General features: G+C 42.0%; 1 protein-coding gene across 3 annotated transcripts; it reads left to right on the forward strand.

Moving 5' to 3' along the window:
* The first annotated feature begins 1284 nt into the window (after window positions 1-1284).
* Window positions 1285-14052, forward strand: ANAPC7 (anaphase promoting complex subunit 7). Of its 3 annotated transcripts, none has more exons than XM_073313694.1 (11): window positions 1285-1523; window positions 2465-2651; window positions 3064-3183; window positions 4713-4824; window positions 5095-5248; window positions 6638-6780; window positions 7388-7505; window positions 7949-8145; window positions 8476-8700; window positions 9171-9321; window positions 10781-14052. In XM_073313694.1, exons 1-11 carry the CDS (start codon window positions 1297-1299, stop codon window positions 10968-10970), a joined length of 1824 nt encoding a protein of 607 aa, XP_073169795.1. In that variant the 5' UTR covers window positions 1285-1296; the 3' UTR covers window positions 10971-14052. The 3 variants fall into 3 exon arrangements, with proteins under 3 accessions (XP_073169795.1, XP_073169796.1, XP_073169797.1); XM_073313695.1 differs by lacking the exon at window positions 1285-1523 and adding an exon at window positions 1700-2230; XM_073313696.1 differs by lacking the exon at window positions 1285-1523 and having other exon boundaries at window positions 1702-2553.
* Window positions 14053-23568: the final 9516 nt, after the last annotated feature.

Raw genomic sequence — 23568 nt, forward strand, 5'->3', positions numbered from 1 at the left:
GTTGGCCCTGGGCCCCAGGGAGGAGCGTTGCCCCCCAAACTGCGAGCCTTAAGCAGGCATGGAAGTTGCCCCCCTCTCCCCCCCCACGCATGACCCCATTGGTCTGACTGGAGCTGCCCCACCCCGAAATATGAAAGTAAAACCTGAAGCTGTGCAAAACTTAGCTGCTCTGCCTAGAAGGTAGGTCAGGCCCAACAATTTAGTTGGAAGGAGAGAAGAAGAGATGTTCTGAATATTTATTTAAAAAGAGCCAACAAACAAACAGTTTTTAAACCTATAGCTTGAGGAGCAAAGCCTTAATAGGGACTCAGCAGCCTCTCAGCATTAATCCTAAATCTCATCCTGATTGATGAGACTGTTCATCTAAGGACTGCAGGATCAAACCCATACTGTATAAAGGGAAGAAATACAAAAACTTGAAAATACTGTTGTTAGAATATTATGAAAAGCATGCTTCATTTTAAAAGAAAGAAACCGTTTATATTTTTTGGAGTACCATCTGAGATGCCTGCACCTAATTTGTTCTCCTACAGAACTGTCCTTTTCTTATGTGGTAACATCGCACTTACTTCCCCCATACATTGAGTAAAATGAACATGTTACTTTAACAACTTCTTCATCTCCAAGTGTAGCAGACATTAATCCTGCATTCTTTACAGAGCCGGCTCGTTGACTTCAGAGGGAGTTGTGGCTACAGAAGGAACAGAATAAGGCTGATAATATTGTACTGTTTGTCTGTGTTAAGTGTACAAAAAGCACGGGAGGCCACAATAACGCACAACGGAGCAAAAGGGGAGAAAAACCAACAAACGCCGCGAATCGGAACAGGGAGCGGGTTTCGTGACGGAATGCGAAGCCGACCCGTGTGTGAACCGTGGCACCACAGTCACCGTGACGTCACTTCGTGGTTAATTTGCTACAACACCCACTGCCCATCGATACCGTAAGAGCGAGGCCGCTGCACGGGGCCCGCCCAGGGCACCAGGGGCCCGCTCCATCCCTTCCACAGCGACTGAGCCCCGCAACCTGCCCGCGGGCCCAGCGCTCGCGTCGCCTCGGCAACACGAGGCCCTGAGTGGCCGAGACAGCCGCGGCGCATGCGTAGAGTGTGTTTCAGCTGCGGGGGCGACTATTTTGGTGCCTGCTGGAACATGTCATCGCTTTGTGTCCTATACCTTCAGCGGCAGCGATTTTAATGGTGGAGGAGCGGCGAGGCTGGCACCTGGGCGGATTTCCATGGGGTCCCGACGGAGAGGTTTTTAAACTGAGGCGTGAGGGAGGGCCAGCTAGAGCGGTATGATGGACTCCTGCCTGCGAGGACCCCTAGGCGCCGCCATTTTGGAGTCGCCGCGGGCTGAGGAGCCGCTGTCTCTTCCGACCCCAGCCCCGGCCGGCGCCCCGCGTTCCACTCCGGCCTCCAGGATGAGCGTGGTGGAGCATGTGCGGGAGATGGCGGCTGCCGGGCTCCACTCCAACGTGCGGCTCCTCAGCGGGCTCCTGCTCACCATGAGCGGCAACAACCCGTGCGTGCCGCCGGCAGGGGGCTCTGTGGGGGCGGCAAGAGACCGGGGCTTTGGGGCTGAGGCCAGGGCGCCCCTGGCGTGGCGTGGGGGGGGGGGGAGGCTCGGGGGTTGACGCAGGAGGCTGGGGGGTTCTGTGGGGTGACCGGGGGGAGGGGGATGAAATAAGGAGCTGAGCGCTTCGTGGGGCCCTGCGGGAGCCCCCGTGGGAGAAGGTCCTGGGGGAGCAGATCGGGGCTGCAGCTGCTTGTGGTCTGTCCCTGGCTCTGCCATACGGCTTGCTGTGGGATCATTAGCAGGCCCCGTCGTTTCTCGCCGTCGCAGTTCCCCGCTGTGTAAAAGGCGACCAGCAGTGTGCTCCGGGATGAGGCACGCTGAGGTGTGCGTATGAAAAGCCCTATAGATGCTAAGAGTTTCAGCTTCCCAGGCGGGGCAATCGAGAGACAAGGTGACTTGCCCGTCACTTTCTGATGGATCATCCCTGAGGATCTGCCACCCACATCATTCTCCTCCTGTTGACAGTGATGATAGCGGACATAGCGTCTTTCAGCACTTAAGCTACAGTGCATCGTTCGTGTTCAGTGTAGTTTGTGAATCATAATTGTTACTGACAAAAATTAAAATACGGTCCTAAAACTGAGTTCTTGGCTCTCAAATCTGCCTGTTGCAGAGGATGGTTAACAACAGTTCCCATTGTAAGGTCTTAACAGGTGATCAACAACTATCCAACAGATGTTCTAATTGGGGCTACTGTGTTTAAGATGGAACTTGCTTGTAGTTGTGCTTATCTTTTAAGGGTACAAATATTGCACTCTTAGTTCTTCCAGATTTCAGGCACAGCTAGGGGATTTAATCACTAATACTGAAAATATAGCATTTAACAGTTTTGCTCCTATTATGTAATCAGCCAGTTTAAGCTTATATCTTTTTTTAATCTCTTCTAGTGAGTTATTCTCGCCATCACAAAAGTACCAGCTTCTTGTATATCATGCAGATTCCCTCTTCCATGACAAGGAATATAGGAATGCTGTAAGTAAGTATACAATGGCCTTGCAGCAGAAGAAAGCATTAAGTAAAACTTCAAAAGTAAGACCCTCTACTGGGAATGCTGCAGCCACTCCACAAAGTCAGGTATTTGGAACTAGAGTAACATACTGCATATAACTCTTATTCTCCCTGTAAAATGAAGTATTGGTGAATTAATTTTGTAGCGGTGGACTACAAAATTACCACAACAAAGAAGCCTGAATTTTGTGGCTATTTAATTTTGAAAATGTGTCTGACTGCTACTTTCTAATGAAAAACTTAACTTGGTCTCAAATGTCAGAGAGAATGCCCATTTAATTTGTAGTTTTCATTAACAAGAGAGAAAATAGTCTGCATTATAAAAGTACAACCTACTGTCATCTTTACATTTTATATCTTGACTTTGTTAATGGAAATACAAGCCTTTCATAAGATTTTAGTAATTTAGACTCTGGTTTTTATTTAGTTAGAACAACATTTGAGAGAGATTACATTTTAGTGATCAATTTTATTTTAGTGTCTGCCATCTGAAATTGAAGTGAAATACAAGATGGCTGAATGCTACACAATGTTGAAGCAAGATAAAGATGCTATTGCTATACTAGATGGAATTCCTTCAAGACAGAGAACCCCCAAGGTAGGTTCTGGAATTGATTTGTGGCAAACAGTAGTTTAGGTGTTTTTGAAGTTATATAATCATATTTGCTCAAGAATGAAGATGTAGTATATAGCGGTAAAACGATTCAACCTTGACATTTGTGCTTATAGTATTTAAATGAGTTATTTGGAAACACTGGCTAAACACTTCTAAATTATCTGAGTTTAGTAAGCATATCTTCTTTAAAACCAGGTAGTCTCTAAATGGAGTTTCTTTGTTTGTTTGAAAGATTTCACCAAACTAATGGGAGCTAAATGTTTTTGGATGTCTTTAACAGGTAATTTCTGTGAAAATTACCTGGGCAATTTTATTAATGCTAGTGGGAATTACAAAATCTTCCCTACGCGTGAGGAACAAGAGACACCTTGACATGTGCTGATAAGCTATTGAGAGCATGTATACGTAACCTATTTAGGATTGAAGTCTCTGTTAGCTATGCAAAATTCTACTCTCCCCAGCTGACTACTCTGAGGTTTTTGGAAGGTAGCAGAACTAGGTTTTTATAATTCTGGGAAAGAGTAGCTGCTGCTCTAGACAAAAGTGATAAAAATGCCTTAGCTCTGACTATGCTAATACTCCCACCGGTGCTACCACCAGAGGTAGTAAAACAATGGACGGTTCTTGAAAACAGTCCCCTTGTATTGTCACTCTACCAATGGGAGTCTCTTAAGAGAGAACTCTTTTTTTCCTTAAGATTCTTCTCGCACTTTTTAATTATTTACATAGTGCTAATGTTTAGGACACTTAGTATTTTTGGCACTGAACACTACTGAGACTTTGCTTGCTGGTTCTGTCATCTAGGTAATCTCTTAGGCCATTTACACGTCATGCATAACAACTTGCATGTTAGCAGCATGCCATCTTGGCCAGCGAGTGGTAACCGCAAGGTGTTCTACCTTTAGCAAGGCTTGCTGTACAGAAAAGGAAGAAAATTGAGGAAAAGAAAAGCAGCCTTCTACCCCTGCAAACCAATAAACCAAAAATGCTTAAGCACTAGAACAGCTAGCTGCATTGAGGGGGGAAGTTTGCTCAAGCCACTTCTGCCCTTTCATGAGCTGTGAATTCAGTCAGAATCTAAATGCAAACCTACTCTTCACCTCCCAAATACAACTGCTCTGGTAGACTTCCACTGGTATGTGGAGAGAGCAAGTAAAAGGAAGCGATAAGGTAATATATAGGCCTTTGCAGACATCACTTCTACTTACGTAAACACTTGCCCATCTTTTGAATGAGTGTTCATAAACCATTTTGAGATTCCCAGAGGCACTACACTAGTGTATAATATTAGGATATCTCCACTTTTCTGTATTCTGAATCAGAAATGAGAAACACTTATCATTTTATAGGAGTTGATGACTTAAGAAGCAGGGCTCATAACTATTCTCTGTACAGAGAGCTGGGAAGATGGGGCTATGCTTGATAACGAAAACATGACTTTTTGGTGAGGAACTCTGCTTTTAATAACTCTTGATTGGATTGTTCTCACAATCAGATTTTTTTGATTACAGATTAACATGATGTTGGCAAATTTGTACAAGAAGGCAGGTCAAGAACGCTCATCTGTTACCAGTTACAAAGAAGTGCTGAGACAGTGTCCATTAGCACTCGATGCCATACTAGGTAGAGACTTTTTCCCCACCAAGTATCTAATATTAAAAATTACATCAAGCAACATTATCACTAAAATATGAGATATGTAAGACATATTAGTAAACTAGCTCATTTGCATATAGTACAGACTGCATGCAATCTACAGGTTGTACAGGAGCATTGTAGCTAACTGCCTGTATAAATTCAAAGGCATGGGATTCTCTGTTTTTAGACATTTTAATGAATTTGTATGACACTGTATTGGATACTTGGATTTGACTAGTGTATTTTTCTGAATAGGTTTGCTGTCACTTTCAGTAAAAGGGGCAGAAGTGGCTTCCATGACGATGAATGTTATTCAAAGCATCCCTAACTTGGACTGGCTTTCAGTGTGGATCAAAGCATATGCATTTGTGCACACTGGAGATAATACTAGAGCAATCAACACCATCTGGTAAGAATCAAGGTGAATTAAATTACTGTTCCTGAGTCACTACTTCACATAGTGTTGTGATAGATTTAAACATGCTGCTTGGCACAGCATGATGCCTATTTTGTGCTGTTTGAGGACCATGCAGTTGATCTGTAAACATTGCTTGGATTTTGTCAGATGCTGAACATAATATTAAAGATTTTTTCCTGATTGAGGAAAAATCTTGATTTGGAAAACTTTAAAACAGAAAGCGTAACAATATTTTTAGACTTGCTATCCATTTTTATGATAAATGTTAAGGTTCTGACAAACTTAAAAAATCATGACATTTTTCCGTACTGGTCTTGGATTGTACCACAGCATATAAATTAAATAATGTCTGAGATCTCTGCAAGATCTGGGTATTCTGTGAAGAAAGCCCCAGTTAAAGTAAATAGTTCTGCAAAGGCTATACACACTTTCATGGGGAAGAGAAGGTGCCTTGAGTCTCCTTAGAGTAGAGTGCTTAATTTTAAAATACGAACTTGTTTTAATTTACAGGATTGAAAAGAAGCTTCTTAAATTACAATCTTTTTGTGACTGAAAACACCAGTGCAGCTACTTTTGAAAACTGACTGCTGGAAACTAGTTTTAAAGTTTTTGTGACTTAACTATACATTTCTAGAACTTGAATGGAAACTGAGAACCCCATGATGATGCTGTGCTGTTGGTACAATTTCTTTGCTCAGATGCTCTTATAAAAGCTACAAGTTTCAGTCAGTGCAGATAAACTTAACTAGGGCATTACATTTAAAAAAACATATTTCCTTTCGGATGTCGGTTGCATTGTGCTTTACTTGAAGCTGCGTTTGAAGTCCAGCTGATATAGATTCCTAGTGCCTATCTCCTAAATGATCATTGCCTGGGGTTAATGGTGTGAACTAGCTACCTTGCTTGTGGGTGCAGCTCAACTTGCTGGTGATTATCTGTAAAGCCCTGGATGGGTCTAAGACCTCAGTATTTGAGACCCCCCCCTGCCCAGTTTATCATGCCAGGGAAGATTATCTAGGGTGCAGCTATTAATTTCTGGCATCAAACTTCGGGGCTGGCAGCAAGATATCTTCAGTACAGGGTCCTTGCTTAAGAACTGTCTCGCTCTCCCAGTTTGGCAGCCTTCAAGGAGCAATGTAAGTTGTATGTATGTCATCAAGTAGTTTTTTGGATGAATGTTCAAATGGTGGGTGTGTGGTCACTCAGTAAAGAGTGATACCACATTTTGTGGTAACTGTAGGTCTTTAAATGAATGACATTTTAAAATCATAATTTTACAGGTGTATTTGAGAAATAATTTACAGGTTCCAAAGAGTGTTTTAGCATTCAACCAGTACATAACAAGATGCTAGTTTAAATGGCATTTCTTTTCTCTTAAAGCTCGTTAGAGAAAAAGTCTTTACTGAGGGATAATGTGGATCTATTGGGTAGCTTAGCAGACCTGTATTTCCGAGCTGGAGATAATAAAAACTCGATTCTGAAATTTGAGCAGGCACAAATGCTGGATCCTTATCTGATAAAAGGTAGGTAATTGTAAATTCTCAAAGTTGCCCCAGCATGCTAAACCCTTGAATGTCACTAGCACAGCAGGTGCATCCAGTTCACATTCCACTAAAGACTTAACAGCTACATAAATATTTATCAGCACAGCAGGTGCATAGTTTCTGTCCATACCCAGAAGCAGTTGGTGGCAGTCATAATAGAAAGTGGGTGTTTGTCTTACATCTCGTTAAAAATTACAGTACTTCAAGAAGTTAGTATAGCTGTACATCAGGCTTTCCAAAGAGGAACATAGTACTAATAAATTTAGTTTAAGAAACTGGTGTGTTCTGTTTTTCCTTCTAAATGAACTATGTCTTCATTGGAAGCTGTCTAGAATTCTTCATGCTCTCATTTTATACCTGTGTTTCTTGATTCCTCCTCCACCTTTATGGTGAAAGTGCAGAGTCTGGTGCTCAAACTTAGTCCCAGAGCATGTATGATCTAGGAGTAGCTACAATACAAGTGCTGTGAAATCACTGGCTCTTATGGTCAAGTTCCATTATGACCTTAAATCTTCATAAAGCTTTTAAGTTTCATAATTAGGAGCTCAGCAATAATACAACTGATCCCAAAGTATTTCATTTTTAGGAATGGACGTATATGGCTACTTACTGGCACGTGATGGTCGACTGGAGGATGTGGAGAACTTGGGCTGCCGTCTTTTCAATATTTCTGATCAGCATGCAGAACCGTGGGTGGTGTCAGGGTAACTTCCACTTACTTTTCACTTCCTCGCATCCCTGGGCTCCTTAGCTAACCTGTGTTAGGAGCTTGAACGTGTTTGGGGCAATGTGTTCAGGTTTCATTAGTTTGGAAGCTGTACTTATTTTGTGAGTCTGCTGTTCTGTTTAAACATTTAGTTCTTGGTCTAACTTTAAAATATCTTGCTAGAAATACATATTACATTTTTCAATCCTTTTCTGGCTGTAGTTAAACACCTTGGAGTTGTTGGGTCTATCAGATAACCAATGTTGCTGTAACTAAGTACCTGAATCACCAATTTTGTTAAAGGCTAATAAGCATCCTATTTTGTTAATGTCTTTTAAAGTAACTTTGCATACTGTAAATCCATCAGTTCCTTTTCTTTTCAGCTTTCCATGAATGACTTTTGGTAGTGCACACTTACCACCATTGCTCTTCTTTTTGTAGGTGTCACAGTTTCTACAGTAAGCGATACTCCCGGGCCTTGTATTTAGGAGCCAAAGCTATTCAGCTGAATAGTAATAGTGTTCAAGCTTTGCTGCTGAAAGGGGCTGCTCTTAGAAATATGGGACGAGTACAAGAGGCAATTATACATTTCCGAGAAGCAATACGCCTTGCACCTTGCAGGCTTGACTGTTATGAAGGCAAGTAAAGTACAATGACTATTGTATACAACTTTGATAGGGCTCTGGTGTACGATGTTGTCATGGTATAGGAAGAGTATAAATTGCCTCCCAGAGTTCCCTGCAGGTGAAGTAATATTGCTTATTACCTAGTAGGTTAATTAATTATATTGAAAAACCCACTAAATAGAGCTGGAAATAGGGAGAAGAGGGGGAAATATTAGACATTAAATGCGTGCTTGTTAAACAAAAATAGCTGAATTTGATGTACGGAGAAGCATGCTTTTTAAATTCTGATAGAGTCCCTGTAGTGTGCCAGTGTGTAAATATTTTCTTCTTTTTGGTCTTCAGGTCTCATTGATTGTTATCTGGCATCCAACAGTATCCGTGAAGCAATGGTTATGGCTAACAATGTGTACAAAACCCTGGGAGCAAATGCACAGACGCTTACTCTGTTAGCAACAGTCTGTCTTGAAGATCCAGTCACACAAGAGAAAGCAAAAACCTTATTAGATAAGGCACTGACACAGAGACCAGATTACATTAAAGCTGTGGTAAAAAAAGCAGAGCTTCTTAGTAAGTTTTTTTTTTTTTTTTTTTTTTTTTTCTTTTGAGATGTCTCTTCCTTGTCCAGTTTATTTGAATAATTTCTTACATGAAAGTGAGTGTTCCACAAAGTCGCTAATATGAAAAACACTATACAAATGTTACGGCCAAAGACTAATCAGTTCTGTGTAAAAGAGAAATCACAGGATGCCATAAGATATGAATTGCTTAGATATTACCATGATTGGCCCTATAGTAATACTTCAGATGGAAGAAATTATAACTTGCTAATTATTTAAGAGATGATCATGTGTGCATTGATTTGGTTTAAAATATAACACTAAGAGCAAGAACTACATTTTAGAAGATTTAATCATCACCAACTGCAGATGGTTTTAGGAATAAAGATGAAGATTGTGATTAGTGTATTACATATTAAAGTTATTTTGTGGAAGATCTATCTAAACCATTAATAGAGCTGTAGCTCTGCGTGTCAACAGGTAGAGAACAGAAATATGAAGATGGAATAGCTTTGTTGAGGAATGCACTGGCCAATCAGAGTGACTGTGTTCTGCATCGAATACTGGGTGACTTTCTTGTAGCAGTCAGTGAATATCAAGAAGCCATGGACCAGTACAGTATTGCCCTAAGGTAAAACTTGTAGACACTTGAGTTTGCTGTATGCTTCTTAGAAACTAAAAATTGCATGGCTGCTGAAAGATGGCTTAGTGGCACATCTTCAGTCACTTTTTGTGTGGGGGGCAGTGGGTTAGTTTGTTTGATTTCTCCCCTCCCAGCACATACCATCTTATCAGTGAATTTGGGATTGTCTACAGTGGCACAACTGCACTGCTCTAGCTGTACTGTTGTAGTACTTCAGTGTAGACACTACCGATGCTGACATGTGAGGGGTTCTTCAATCAGCTTACCACTGTCTACACAGGGATTAGGTCAGCTTAACTACGCCGCTCAGGGCTGTGCATTTTTCACACCACCTGAGGAATATAGTTAAGACAACTTGATTTTTCTAGTGGAGACCATGTCTTACTCTGTGTCTTATGTAATGCAATTCCCAATTCAAAGTCTCAAGGACAAAAATTTACGATCGTAAACTTGTGTTAATGTTAAGTATGTTACCAGGCAGTCAATTGCTAGACCAATAAGAAGGATTAAGGCATGGATTTGTTTATAATTTCTTAAACTGTTCTATACTCTGTCAGGCACCTTGGGCTCCACCTTTAGGCTGGAAGGTGCTATATAAATGTAAGGGATTAACTAAGTTCAAATGGAAAGGTTTTGAATTCAACTGAATCAACGTTTCTTCTTACAATAAAACAGGTCCCTCAAACTCAAATAGAAAAGAATTATTTCAAACTTGGGTAAAATTTAGCATGTTTCAGAATAAGATGCCATATTTCCTAATAAAAAATCTTATGTTCTCTGTATTTTTAAAAGTTAAATACCTATCTTGACTGCAAGACCTTGTTATACACACAGTAAACTGTAAGGTCTGGTAGGTTGGCTATTTTTGCCTGGATGGAGGTGGGGGAAACAGTGTTTTTAGTGCTAGTCGCTTAAATTGCATTTATCTGTCTTCTGCTGCTTTAGTTAGTGTTTCCTAGAAGAATTGTGTAAGCTTCGTTGGGAGGCTCATGGAGTTCAGACAAGTGCATTCTCAAAGGTTAGGAATTTGTATATAGATGATGTAATTGGTGTTAAGTGTGCGCTTTCATCTTTTGTCAAATGGTTATTGCGTCAGTCTGAGGTAAAGTTGCAACATCTTTGAGTTTAAATATCAGTAGCAGTAAACAGGAAGTGGGGGAAGCAAGATGGAGATGTTTTGATTAGACATATTTCTAATGTTTGGGTTTCAGAGTAGCAGCCGTGTTAGTCTGTATTCGCAAAAAGAAAAGGAGTACTTGTGGCATCTTAGAGACTAACCAATTTATTTGAGCATAAGCTTTCGTGAGCATCCGATGAAGTGAGCTGTAGCTCACAAAAGCTTACGCTCAAATAAATTGGTTAGTCTCTAAGGTGCCACAAGTACTCCTTTTCTTTTTTCTAATGTTTACTGCCTTAAGTTTGAGTTAATCCTTTTTTTCTCCCCCAGCTTGGATCCCAATGATCAGAAGTCTTTAGAAGGAATGCAGAAAATGGAAAAAGAGGAGAGTCCAACAGATGCAACCCAGGAGGAGGATGTGGATGACATGGAGGGAAGTGGAGAAGAAGGGGATTTGGAGGGCAGTGATAGTGAAGCAGCACAGTGGGCAGATCAAGAACAATGGTTTGGCATGCAGTGAAGATTTTACTTAAACTGATATGGGTTTCAGTTCTTGAATCTGCCATGAGGTCCATTGTTCTCTGAAGGAAGAACGTCACCTGCAATTTTTGTATTAACAAAGTGGACTTTATAAAACAACCGACTCTGAAACCATTTAATAGTTCTCTGCATCACAGTTCTGTTCATTTTTGTGATGCTTCCTATTTATCAATTACAAGATTGAGCTGAACTATGCTGGAGATTATTTGTAAGAGTCGTTTAGTCTTTTCTTGCTAAAGCTAGGATCTTGAATATAAAGCATTTCATATAATATACCTATTGCTAGTGACTAAAATGTCAAAATTGGGTTCAAAACTAAGTAGTCTTGATCCTTAGCTATAGATGTAAATACAAGAGTTTTTTATTCCTTTGTGAAAGGCTTTATTCTTTTGTCTGGGCTCGTGCATGATTTCTTGCGGAAGCTTGTAGGAGTCACTTTTATGTATTTGAAAGGAGCAATTTTTCCTCTCTCTTCAGCCAATTAACCTGTTTGATGTAAGGCATTGCACTAACTTTAAAGGTGGAATTTTATCTCCGGCAACCTTGACTTATAGGATACTTTGTAACTAATCAGTTTCTAGGTACGAAGAATAGTACGATGTTAGAATTATAGTAATTTCCCCAATCCATACAAAGCCCTATAATTACTTAGCCTATATGTGAACATTTTCTTCTAAATAGAGTTCAGTTTTATTTAGGTAAGTTACTAAAAGGCATTACAACAGTAGTGACATAAAGCCGCTTCATATCCTGTGTGTGGCACTGTCAGTTTAAAAAAAATTAACTTCTCCATTGCATCACTAGTAGAAATTTTAAATTAGAATGGCTGTCTTGGCTTTCTTTATATTTTACATGTACAATTTAGCTTTACCTATTGAAAATAGAATCTCGTGCTATCACCTACTAAAACTATAGTGAGTTGTCCATGGTAGAAATTCTCACAGTGGGCATCTCTTATTAAAAGTAAATCTTTCACTGAAACCAGAAAACCAAACAAAACTATTTCTGTGGCACTTAAATTTTGCAAAAGAACTACCCTTGTCCTAGTGTTTCACTCTTGATTTACTTGCTTCTTGCTAAAACATATGTCTTTATAACGCTTTCTAGTGGTGCTATAGTTCACATTGTCTTCAGGCCATGATCATGCATAGCCTTGTAATTCTGCCTGTGGCTGCTCAAATCTATTGTACTCTTCAGTGCTGTCATAGCAGCTGAAGCAGAGGTTGACAGTTTTTTGTATTGGAATTTTTTGATACTCTAGAGCAAATACTTGACACACACAATAGAAAACAAGCTTTTCACTAACTATAGTAGCATAGCACATACAAGAATAAAATACATGAAATATCTTCAGTCCCAAAATCATAAATAAAAATACATATTAAAAGGAGGGGACACTTAGTCCTAGAACACATATTGTAGCCTGTTGGTTTTGGAATTTTTAACATGTGTAAGCATTACAGAGTCTGAACAGCTTCTTCCTGTACATAGCCAGACAGCTACCCATAATGGATAGTCTCCTCTTTCTAATCTTTTAGCTATGTTTGAGGGTGGGGGAAACCACTAGCTTTTCTCTGGTGTCAATTGATTTGCACTAAAGTAACTGAAAAATAAGCAAGCAGATAGCCTGCCTTACTGTCCTATTATTGATGGTCTTAATTAAGAAGTCTTATTATCTCATTTCACTAAACACTGTGCAATCCAAATGGGCTACATTTAAACTTAAAAACAAATCATATTTAGGTATCTGCTCTCTGAGATTGTGATCAGTCCCTTCCTGGCTCTAGTCTACTTCATGAAGAATTCAGCTGTTTGTCATTCAGCAGTGGACGGTGATAAGTTTAAACTCCTTGCATGTTGTTCCTTCTTTACAGAAGGAAACTGTAAAAACCAAACTGTTCCTTTTGCAATCTGTCCATTTCTTCCTTTCTGTGCAATAAGCCTCAAAATCGGTGCTGCTTCTGAAGGTTAACCTAGGTTGGCTGTTTCAAGTCTCTTAATTGTATGTCAGACCCTAGTTGTGAAGATCAGATTACAAGTATTAAATGCTCCCTTAGGAAGTAAAGCAAAAAGGCATTGTGTGTTTAAAAGCTGACGAGAGTATGTGGGAGACACATGGTGTACGTTTTAAATTGGCAGCTGCTCAGCTGAGGGTTTTTACTTCAAATGACTCATTCAAATGCCCCTAATCAGAGCTGTTCTTATAGCTTCCAGCTGTGTTAGCACCATGCATTGCAACACTTCTTTTCCTCTAAAGCAAAGTTGACGTGGCACAAGAAACCTGAAGTCTAGAGCCCAGTCATAGAATGGTTCAGTGTGTTTGCAGGTAGGAAAGCCTGTTAGTTTTCTCACCTTAGATCACTCTCTTTGGTTAGAGGTAGCCTAACTATTGAATCACTACAGCAAGGGCTATGAATGATGAAGAGTTTTGAAAACCTTTATCCTGTAGTAGCATAAACCAGCTCCTGCAGGGTGGTCCTTCTTTCATTTCACCCAAGGCCCAGCCCTAATCCCGTTGGTAAATGATAGAACCCAATTAAATGTTAGGGAGAGGTAAAATTGTAATGCACTTTTGCTAATTTCAAAGTAAGATCTTAGTATCCGTATGCAAGCAAATTGTTATTGGGTAAGACTTCCGTTAAGACAGTCTCTTTGACAAGAATAGAGGCCAAATTTCAAGAAGAGTTTCTGCTGTAAGAAACTTTCTTGTAGATTTCCTTTATGGGCAGCTGTGGAAAGCTTAATTTAGACACCTTTTTACATCCAAGAATAAAACAATATCAATGTCCAAGAATATGGCCCCGGTTTTATTGTGGTATGTTTTTTGAGAGAGAGTGCTTTGTTCATTATCTAAACTATAGAAAGCTCAGCCAGATTCTGCAGTAATGGGTACCTCTATCCATGTATGTAATAATGTTAGAGCTGTACTGATCATATCATGTATGCTTTTGCTAATGAGTGTACTGTGGCTGGATATGGAATTATTTTAAAGAGTATTTTAATGTTTGTCTCAATTCTAAGGGGATTCTTGGTCTATTAAAGACCCTTCATTAACAATCTAATTTTAGAATATGAGCTGTTTTTACTACCTTGTGCTCCTGAATCCTGTGGTTGGTTCATAGTTTAGGGAATATAGCTAATGCAATTAGCCCATAACAAGTAGTTGTCCTCATTCTGTACCTTAATCTTTTGATGTGTACGCTCAAAGAGATAATGAAACCCAAAACTAAAGCTCAACCTATATCAAGAGCGTGATGTAAACTCCCTAACATGATGCAATTCATAGGTGAGGTTGGAATGTCATAGCTACCCAACTGCTTTTTGCAGTACAAATGGTAGATTATTAATTGCAGGTGGTCTGAAAGAGTAGATAGTCTCTGGTAAAGGGCAAAGACAAAATCTGCGTATTTGCTTAACTTCCTTGCTGTTTGACATTAAATCACAAACTTCATTAACTTCAGCTTTTACTATGGTGGAAAGACCCTGCTATGATGTGAGGAGACCAAAGTTCCTTCAATCCTACAGCTCCCCCCAAAGTCCTGTAACCATTACAAATCTGTTTTGCCAGCACCTTAAGGCAATGTGTGTTGGAGGAATTGGGCAGTCCTGGAGCTGCCAGATAACAGCTGTCCTGCAGCAAGTTACTGAACCTCTTGCCAAACTTCCCTGTCTGTAAAACGGGGATAGTGCTTATTTCCCTACTGCACAAGGATGTGAGAATTTTAAGCAAAGATTATACAATGATTAGAAAACCATAAGGTGCTATGTAAGTGCTGTTTACCCAATTAAAGTGTCATATTCTTTCTACCCTTCCTTTCCTGTCATTCCAGATTAGGAGCTTTCTCCTTAATAATCAGCTTCTTCCATAGGCTTGTTTCACTTAGTGATGGTTAGAGCCTTCCCTTTTCATGACTCTCTGGAGCTGACATTGAAGTTTAAATCAGCCAGAGTAGTAGCAGTGTTTTTGTTACACAAAAACTCCTAGATGTGGCCTCAAAGGGAATCCCATCAGCTCTATCTGCGCTGGCCTTGTGTGTAGCTGTAGTGTGGGAGTATTTTAATCACCTTGTCAAAACCTAAATTGCAACAATTTATTTCAAATCTGTTGGTGCCAACCCCTGTGTGGACACTTAACTTGAGTTTATAAATTTACCAACACAAACTAACCAGCTATAAACCAAATTTAAATCAGTTTAATGTCATTGTTTTCATCAGTTTAGCATGCCTTTAGTTAAATTGGAACAACTGTGTGTGTAGACCAGGCCTACGCTTGCTCAGAGCAGATCGAGGCAATGCTGTACCAGAACACCAATTGGATGTGGGCGAACTGTTGCACTTACTAGTGCAGCTGTGAAAATGGGAGACTAAGAATGTCAGTTGCAGTTTGGCTATTGCCAGAAGGGAGAGGGGTAACTGGTATGTGTTTGGGGCATAGTGGAAGCCCACAGTAAAAAGCATGAGAGAGGTTAATGTTGGAGAAAGGCATGGGGACAGTTTGTAAAAGCATTTCAAATGTATAGAATTGTTTTTGGCTAGTCCATATCCTTCCCCTTATTGTTAACATACCTGATAGTAATAAAATAGGGAGTCTAGGAGGTCTGTGCACTTGGACTTGATGTACTGACCCTTCTACTTCTGTCACTAGCCTCAACACTAATGCTTTAGTGTTGGAAGTTTGTGAGGTTAGCCACTGACAGATGTTTACATTGTGAAATCCTCTATTAAAACTGCTCCCCTGCTTCATTAGTAAGCTCATGAGAGACCAAGGACTGAAACGGTTTCGAGACCAAACTTCCTTCTCCCAAGCCCATCTTATTCTCCCCAGGTTGTGCTCTCAAAGAAATGAGGAATGCTGGTAGAATGCTGTTTGGAGCTTGCTCTGCTACTGTCCCGGTTGTACCCGATATGTGGAACTGAAAGGACTTTGTGCTCCATAAGTGTCAGTCCTTTCACAGGCAGTAACACTTCTCTATAAAGAAAAAGAGGAATTGAATAACTTCTTTTGAATAAGATGTCCTGGAGGTGATTTTTCTTGCAGAGTGTAAGAGGTTTGTTTGGTCAGTGTGTGGCATGAAAGGAAGCAATGACCTTGTGTTTCAAACTCTGCCCTGATAATGTCTTGAACTCTTCCACTTTGTCAGCTGTGCATTCTAGGCCCCCAGTGAGCGTTAGAATGTGTCTAGCATGGGGGGGAAGAGGAAAAATAGCCTGTCCTGAGATAAGGACTTGATCTAAATCTTAAAATAGAGCCAAAGAACAAAAAGTCCTATTTACATCAAAGCTGGCCTGACCAGGAGGTAGCAGCAGCGCTCTGCTTTGCTCACTGGGGTTTAGAAACTTGAAACGCTCCCAGCTGAGAAGAGCTTAACAGTTGGCACAAGTGAGATACTTATGTTGGCAGCTGATTCGAGAACTTCATGCTGCCTGTATCAACCCAAGGCCCTCTTCCTAATTTGGCTTGAGGTACAGTACATTGCCATGCTGCCTGTGACAATGCCATCTTTTCATTTGAACTATTTAATTTTTTTTTTTTCCTCCCAGCGTTCAGCATATAATGTAGGTAGATTTCAGAGTAGCAGCCGTGTTAGTCTGTATCTGCAAAAAGAAAAGGAGGACTTATGGCACCTTAGAGACTAACCAATTTATTTGAGCATAAGCTTTCGTGAGCTACAGCTCACTTCATCGGATGCATTCAGCTGTAGCTCACGGAAGCTTATGCTCAAATTGGTTAGTCTCTAAGGTGCCACAAGTCCTCCTTTTCTTTTAATGTAGGTAGAGTTTCCCTTGAGACACTCGATTGGCTGAGGAGGTGAAGTTGATAACTCAGGAGCAAGATAGAGCCCAGCAATGTTCCTGTAAACTTCAGCACTGTGCTCTCAGAGCAAGGAAAAGTACTGCAAACATATATCCTCCTTGTGTGTAAACTGCAGTCAGTGTAGTTCCAGCTGCAGATTAGAAGGGCTTTGCAAATTTTTATCGGAAAACTGGTAAGAAATTGCTCTTGAGTATTTTTTCATCTTACAAATCTTGACAAGGTCCTTTATCAATATATAGTCAAACTGGGTTGGAGGGATAACATGGCTTAACCTCTGTTGGGCTCTCTTTTCTGAGCACAAGATTGTAGTATCTAAGGGCACATAATTATCTCTACCAATCCGCTAGTCAATGGAGTTGTGTAAGATCCAAGCTGAACTTGGCCCAAGTGTGTGTGTGTGTATCAGTGACATCTACTTGCCAGCATGTCAGGCCTGTTGAAGTGACTGTTGCCCCTCTGGTGGTGGTGGAGGCTTATTGAAGCTATAAGCCCTGGTATAACTCTGGGTATTACCCATTAATGCAGGTGCTAACTGGCCTGGAACAGCTGGATCTGAATTCCAGACCTGCTGCTGACTGAATGCCCAGAACTATTATCAACTGCAGAACAGAATGTGGAGATGGTACTCTGATCCTTTCTCCAGCTCTGCAGTAGGGTTTTTAATAGGTGTGTGGGAAGCTAGTTCCAATTAATCTTGCAAAGATTGTTCTGTAGAGGAGAATGTCACACTGCTAAAGTTTGTAAAGTTTTGACTATGCTTCTCCCCCCCCCCTTGTCTCCATTTAAAGTCAAAGTAGTCCAATGTGTGGGCTGAACTGTAACCCAGGTCTGCCACATACCTGTTCTGTGACTGAAGGTGGTACCTAGCCTCTGGACTTAGTTTCCCCATCTGTGAAAAAGCAATAAATACATCTAGCCTGCCAGGTGTGGCTTGAAGATTGTCGAATGTTAACTCTTCTCTTGCTCCAATGGCAATGCTGATTTATTTTCTTTGCTTATCTCCATACTGGGATGCTTCTGCCAATAACACTCAAACCCTGGGAATGCTGGGAGAGTGTGTGCATGAGAGAGAGAGACAGACCGGTTTAACCCTTCTTCTGCTGCATCCTGATTGCTGCCAGACTGTTTCTGGCAGCAGCATCATTTGGAAAGGACTGCAGGAAGCAGGGTGAGCTATTAACCTAGTTTTAGTCCTGGTGATTTACTGTTCAGACTGTAAATTCAGAAAACCTTTCCATAGTAGAAGGTACATCATCCATCATCTGGCCTTACATAGGGGAAGAGACATTTACGATGGCTAACCCTGCTGTTGCTACTAGAATTCTTGGCCTCATATAGGAAATCGTGTTCTTGGGCATGTGGCCATTATGTGAAACGAAACATTCCCTCTCACAGGCAAAGAGCCTTCGATCCATGCTCACTCTGGGGAGAAGGAAAAGGGAGTGACCTACCTCCGCCCAGTCCATTCTCATTGTAGACCAGTGATGAGCGCTCTAGCCCAGGGCTGTATAACACATGCCACTAACGGATAGCTTTGTGTTATATTATCGAGGATGGCCACAAGACCAGATAATGGTGGTTGTCATGGGGCGTGGGTGCCTCAGAAGGGTACTATGATGATAAATGTCTGGGCAGGTAAGTATTAACCCAATTGAGGTATCGCTCCCCACTGATGCAGCCACTCCCCCTTTTCCTCTGCTCTGTGTAACTTCCCCTCGTCATGGGTTGGTTGCACTCATCACCAGCAAGCAGTAGAGAGATTGGGATACTCCAAACTGTCAACACTCCAGGATTTGCAACTGAACAACCCTCAATGCACTTGTTGCTCTCCCCACGGGAAATGCTGCAGCAAGCTAGGCCCAGATTTCATTGTGGCAGGGTAAGGGGTGATCAGAAGTGGTGTCAGCCTGAAAGGTTGCCATGGGTCATCCATTTCTCCTCACACTGGTTGTGGTGTTTTGGGACTGGATGGCTGAAAAGACTGGAGATGGGATATAGAACCCTCCAGCTGGATGCTATAGGGTCAAATCCAGGCCTAGTAGCTCTTTGGCAGTCTGTGAAATGAGTTGGTGGGTTCTTAGGCCAGCTTCTAGTCCAAATCTCTGTCGTCCTCCCACTGGCACTAATTGCCCTATGTGCTGGCAGTCTCCTCAGAGAGGCTGTGGGCTGAATAGACCATAGAGATTGAATTATCCTTTTCCCCTCTGGAGATGCTCCCTGCAGCTCCCCATGCTGCACCAGGTCTGTAGATAGAGAGCCTCAGGCTGCCAGGCTGTCTAGGTGCTGCTCTTCACAGGTGCTAAATTGACAAAAACTAAGGTAAATACATTAACCTCTACTTTACTTCAGTGAAGGTCCGAAATCCGGAGGAGAAGGGTAGCAATGAATCAAGTTTATTGGCTAAATTTATCTTTGGTGTTGGGTTCAAGGTCTATTGGCCCAACTTACCTTTATAATGGGCCCAATCAGAAACACTCCAATCACGCCGAACTTGGAAAGGTATAGACTTGGCTCTGGCTTTCACACCCCGAAAGTCAGGTCTGTTCAGCTCTAGCACTGTGTACGTTTGCTTCAAATGGGCCCTGAGGTTCAGTGTTAAATGATTTAAGTGGGAAATGTTTCTGAGCCACTCACACCCCAGAATTTCCAGGGCCTGCTCAGTCATGTGCACCTCGCCTTTTGTTGCATTATTTCAGAGCCTGAGTGATGTAACACCTGGGTGTGGCTGGTAATTGTGCAGCCTCTTAAAGCAAAGCTCCATAGTTCTGCTGCAGCAAATTTATAACTTAGAGGACAAGCTGTAACAGGATCTGGGAGCTTTGGAAACTTGGCCTCATTTTTATGCACCTCCTATTGCTCCAGGTATTGACAAGTTGACTGAGTCTGAACTGCAGGGAATTTTTCACTGATCAGATAGATTTCTTTTGCACAGTGAAAGATTTCCACGACGCATTTACACAAGGGGAGTTTGGGCTTTGGAATTGCTACTTCCCTTACCTACAAGCAGTCTTTGTTTAGCACCTTTTAATAACAAACCTCCCAAGGTGTGTACAAGGAGCAAGGGCTAGGGCAATTTTTAAACGCCGATAGCTTGAGCCCAGTGCTGGTATTGTAAACTGAAGCATAGAGGCTCTCAATGTATAGCTTGTAAAGACACTGGTTACACTAAACTCTTCTGCACTAGGAGGGGCAAAGGTCACTGGATCTCAAGGAAAGATCAAAAAGTGAATGCAGAAAAATCTGCCCACAGTAATTCACTGCCTTCTGGATTAAGGGCCAGGCTTCTAATACCTGCCCCCTTTCTTGTGGGCATAGGTTTATGTCTGCAATGAAGTGCAATTGTAGCTTTGTCCCTGCCAATCATTATGGGTGCACACCCTCCCACTGAGATATCGAAAGCAGCCTATTGTGCACACAAATCAGAGACTGAGATTTCTTAATTGTAAGACTTGTGCCTGTAATTTAGGCCCAAAATTAAATTGCATCCACAACAAGGAGACCACTGTAAAAATGCAGTACTAAAATTGCTAGTGGAAATGTGGCAAAACAGAATCTTTGGCAGGACTCCCTGGGAAGTTAAAGAACTCCACCCCCATGGCTGGGTTAGTGCCAGGGTTCAGTAGGGCAATGTCCAATGAACTATTCGCTCCCACCGGAGGTAGTCCTTCCTGGTCAGGGTGGAGGCACGTTTGAGAGAGAGATGGAGGTCAGGGGAGGCTCCCTATGTGTGTGGGTGTGTTTAGGGACTAGGAGCAGTAATCTGGAGATTTTTACCAGCATGCAATTCACGTGGAAAAAAAATGTTCTTCAAAGTTTATAAACTCTGTGGAGGGCGTCCTGCCCCAATGATTGCTGGGCAGGGCACAGGAGCGAGACTGACATGTTCCCTCTTCTGCCATCCGAACGTGTTGAATTTGTATGACTTGGATACTAAAGCACCAGCTTGCTGCGTGTTTTATGGCTTGCCTGTGATATTATCTTGCTCCATTATTAAGCAATATTCTTTGACTTCATTGTGTAGGAAAAAGTGAGCCTGCCACCTGCGTCAACAGCATGCGGCTTACGGCTTTTGTTGTGGTTCCCAAATTTGTTTTCCATTTATTAGGGTTGCCTCTCAACTTGCCTCCAGTAACTAACCCGAGAGAGAGACAGACTATAATGAACTGGACAATGTGAAGCATTTTGTTGGCAATGGCCTATCTGTCCATCATTCAGAGTTATGCCCTGAATTTACAGGGGCACAGATGACTCCTGCAGGCTCACAGTTGTGACCTATGCACATGTGACATAGGAGCTCAGGTTGCCTGTACAATGAGCTTTCCGCCCCTCAGGCTCAGCTGTTATGCTTCTAAAGGCAGTAGAATAAAATTCTCTCAAATTCAGCCCTTTAACCAGCTCCAGAGGGCAGCTTCGCCTTCCCGAGAACTACCTTTACAGAAAGGAAAACTCCTCTGTTTAGAGCAGGTCCAAAGAGGCTGTGGCTATGCCAGCTTCCCCTACTTTCTCCTGCTATTGTCCTTTAACCTTGAACTACTCTGGTCGGGGGCAGGGGAGGATAGTTCTGTCACCGCAACTTGTTCAATCCTCGGCAGCTCTACAGAGACTGATACCAAGGGAGCCAATTTATGGTGCAGGCACCTGTTAGCTGAACTGGCTGTACCTTCCCATGTTAATGTCACAAAGGCAGCTAAGCAGCCCTATGGTTCCGTGGTAACATCTGATCGGTACCAAGACAGGCTTTGTTTGAGCTGGCAAGTTAGAGGGGGAAGAGCTCCAGTGTTCTGTTCCAAATCCCCTGATCTATTCAGTTCCCCTTCCCCGTTCTAACTCTTACCTGGACACAAGCATGGAATGGACAGGACTAGAGGAGACAGAATCTGGCACTACTTTTGCAGTTTGTTCCTGCAGTAGCAAACCAGGACACAGTGCGGCACAGATCTTGCTGGCATGGGGTGTTAAAATAGAACACGCTGTAGCCCTTCTTTTTAAGGTGAACTCCAGCAAAGCATGAGATCACTTTCAGCAGGCTTACGGATGTGACCTACTTGGTTTATTTAATCTCCCCTGTGGCCAGTCTTGAACCTGTCCCTTTTGTCCAAATAACTCTTGTGTGCAAGTTTTCTAGTCAGAATCCTTGACTCCCCTCTGTGGTCTTAACTAAAGCTGTGTGAAGAATCATTTTTTCAGTTTGCTGGCTGCACTGGAAAAAAAATTATTAGATTGGCACACAATTAAAACGTTTTGGCTTTTCTCAGCACGTCAGAACAAAAGTGATTTTCCACTTTTTGTTTTCAGGCATTTTTAATAACCTCTCTTGTTTGGTATGAAAAGCAAAGAACACTCTGAGTTTTGTGACTGGCATGTCCAAGTGAAGGTGTTGCCTGTCTGTCCTACTGCAATACTGCTCCTGACCAGGGACGTAGGAGACTCAGCTTCAAATTCCCACTCTGCCTCCTTGGGAGCAGGGACTTGAACTACCTATTGCAAGTGAGTGTCCTACCCACTGGGCTGTAATGTAGTCTAGGGTGGGGTTCTTAATCACTGCTGTGGAAACCGTTCTGTTCCATAGAAATAGTTAATTGGGGACTAAGAGAGACTATAACCTGGTGGCAGGGCACTTGTGTGGATGGGGATACACTGGTTCCTGTTGCTGTTACAATTAATATTTATTTATACAACACCAAACCGCTTCAACAGGAGAGACTGAGACCTGCCCCTAAGGACTGTGTGGCCGTTGGTTAGAGCACTCCCCCAGGCTGTGGAAAACCCAAATAAAACTCCTTGCTCCAGCTCACACCGATGGGGACTTGAACTCAGGTCTCCCATCTCTGGGGTGAGTGCTCCAGCCACTGGAATAGAAGGGGGGCACCCCCACCACCTCGCCTCAGTTTTGTGAATGGCATGTAACTCCCCTTCTGAATCTAGCCCTTCTCCCACATTTTTGGATGAAAATATCTGGTGAATTTGTGTAGAATTCATGAGTAGTTTTGGTTGACAACTGCATTTTTCATTTGCAGTGGTATAAGCCATGTTGGACCCTGGATATTCAAGAGACGGGGTGGGTAAGGTCATATTTTATTGAACCAACTTCTGTTGGTGAAAGAGACAAGCTTTTGAGCTACTGACCTGCAATAAAGCTCGTCTCTGTCACCAGCAGAAGCGATGATGACCTCACCCAGCTTGTCTAGTTGCCAAAAAATGTCGTTACGCAAATTGTCCAAAAAAGAACTTCCCCAAGCTCTAGTTTTAACTGCTGGTTATCGTTTCTCCAAAAGTCCTCATGCCAACGGAAAGGGGCAGTTCCACATTACTGCTAGTGTTGCCTGAGGACAGAGCCTTGACTGAAACTAGCACAGGGAGCAAATAATTTGGAGAAGACCTTATTTGGGGTTTAAATGCTATGGTAGTAGGCACTTGATAATCAGAGACGGTGAATCTTTGCTCTGTAAGGCAGTCTGATGTAATGTATGGGGGACCCTGCATTGGGCCAGGCTGATATAGCAGGGCTAGATTTTCTTGCGTCCTACTTAACGGTTAATATAGGTAAAATGCTAAAGATTTCTAATTTGTTTAAGACCCTGACCAAAGCTAAACACACCAAAGGGGAGTACTGCTTCCTCCTGCCTCTCTCCTCCCTTCAACTTTCCAGGGAAATTCTGGCTGCATTTTGGTTGGCTGAGGCCTGAGACAATCTCTAAACTTTACCTCCTCCTCCCCTCTGCCCCCCAATCCAAGGTTCACGTGTGACTTTCAGTTCTATAAA

This window comes from Lepidochelys kempii, chromosome 15 (assembly GCF_965140265.1).
Source record: "Lepidochelys kempii isolate rLepKem1 chromosome 15, rLepKem1.hap2, whole genome shotgun sequence".
Lineage (NCBI taxonomy): Eukaryota > Metazoa > Chordata > Testudines > Cheloniidae > Lepidochelys > Lepidochelys kempii.

Coding starts and splice junctions, on each gene's coding strand:
- ANAPC7 (XM_073313694.1), top strand. CDS start 1,297: ATGATGGACTCCTGCCTGCGAGGACCCCTAGGCGCCGCCATTTTGGAG. Junction 3,184..4,712: donor CAAGACAGAGAACCCCCAAG/GTAGGTTCTGGA, acceptor TTTTGATTACAG/ATTAACATGATGTTGGCAAA. Junction 7,506..7,948: donor GAACCGTGGGTGGTGTCAGG/GTAACTTCCACT, acceptor TTCTTTTTGTAG/GTGTCACAGTTTCTACAGTA.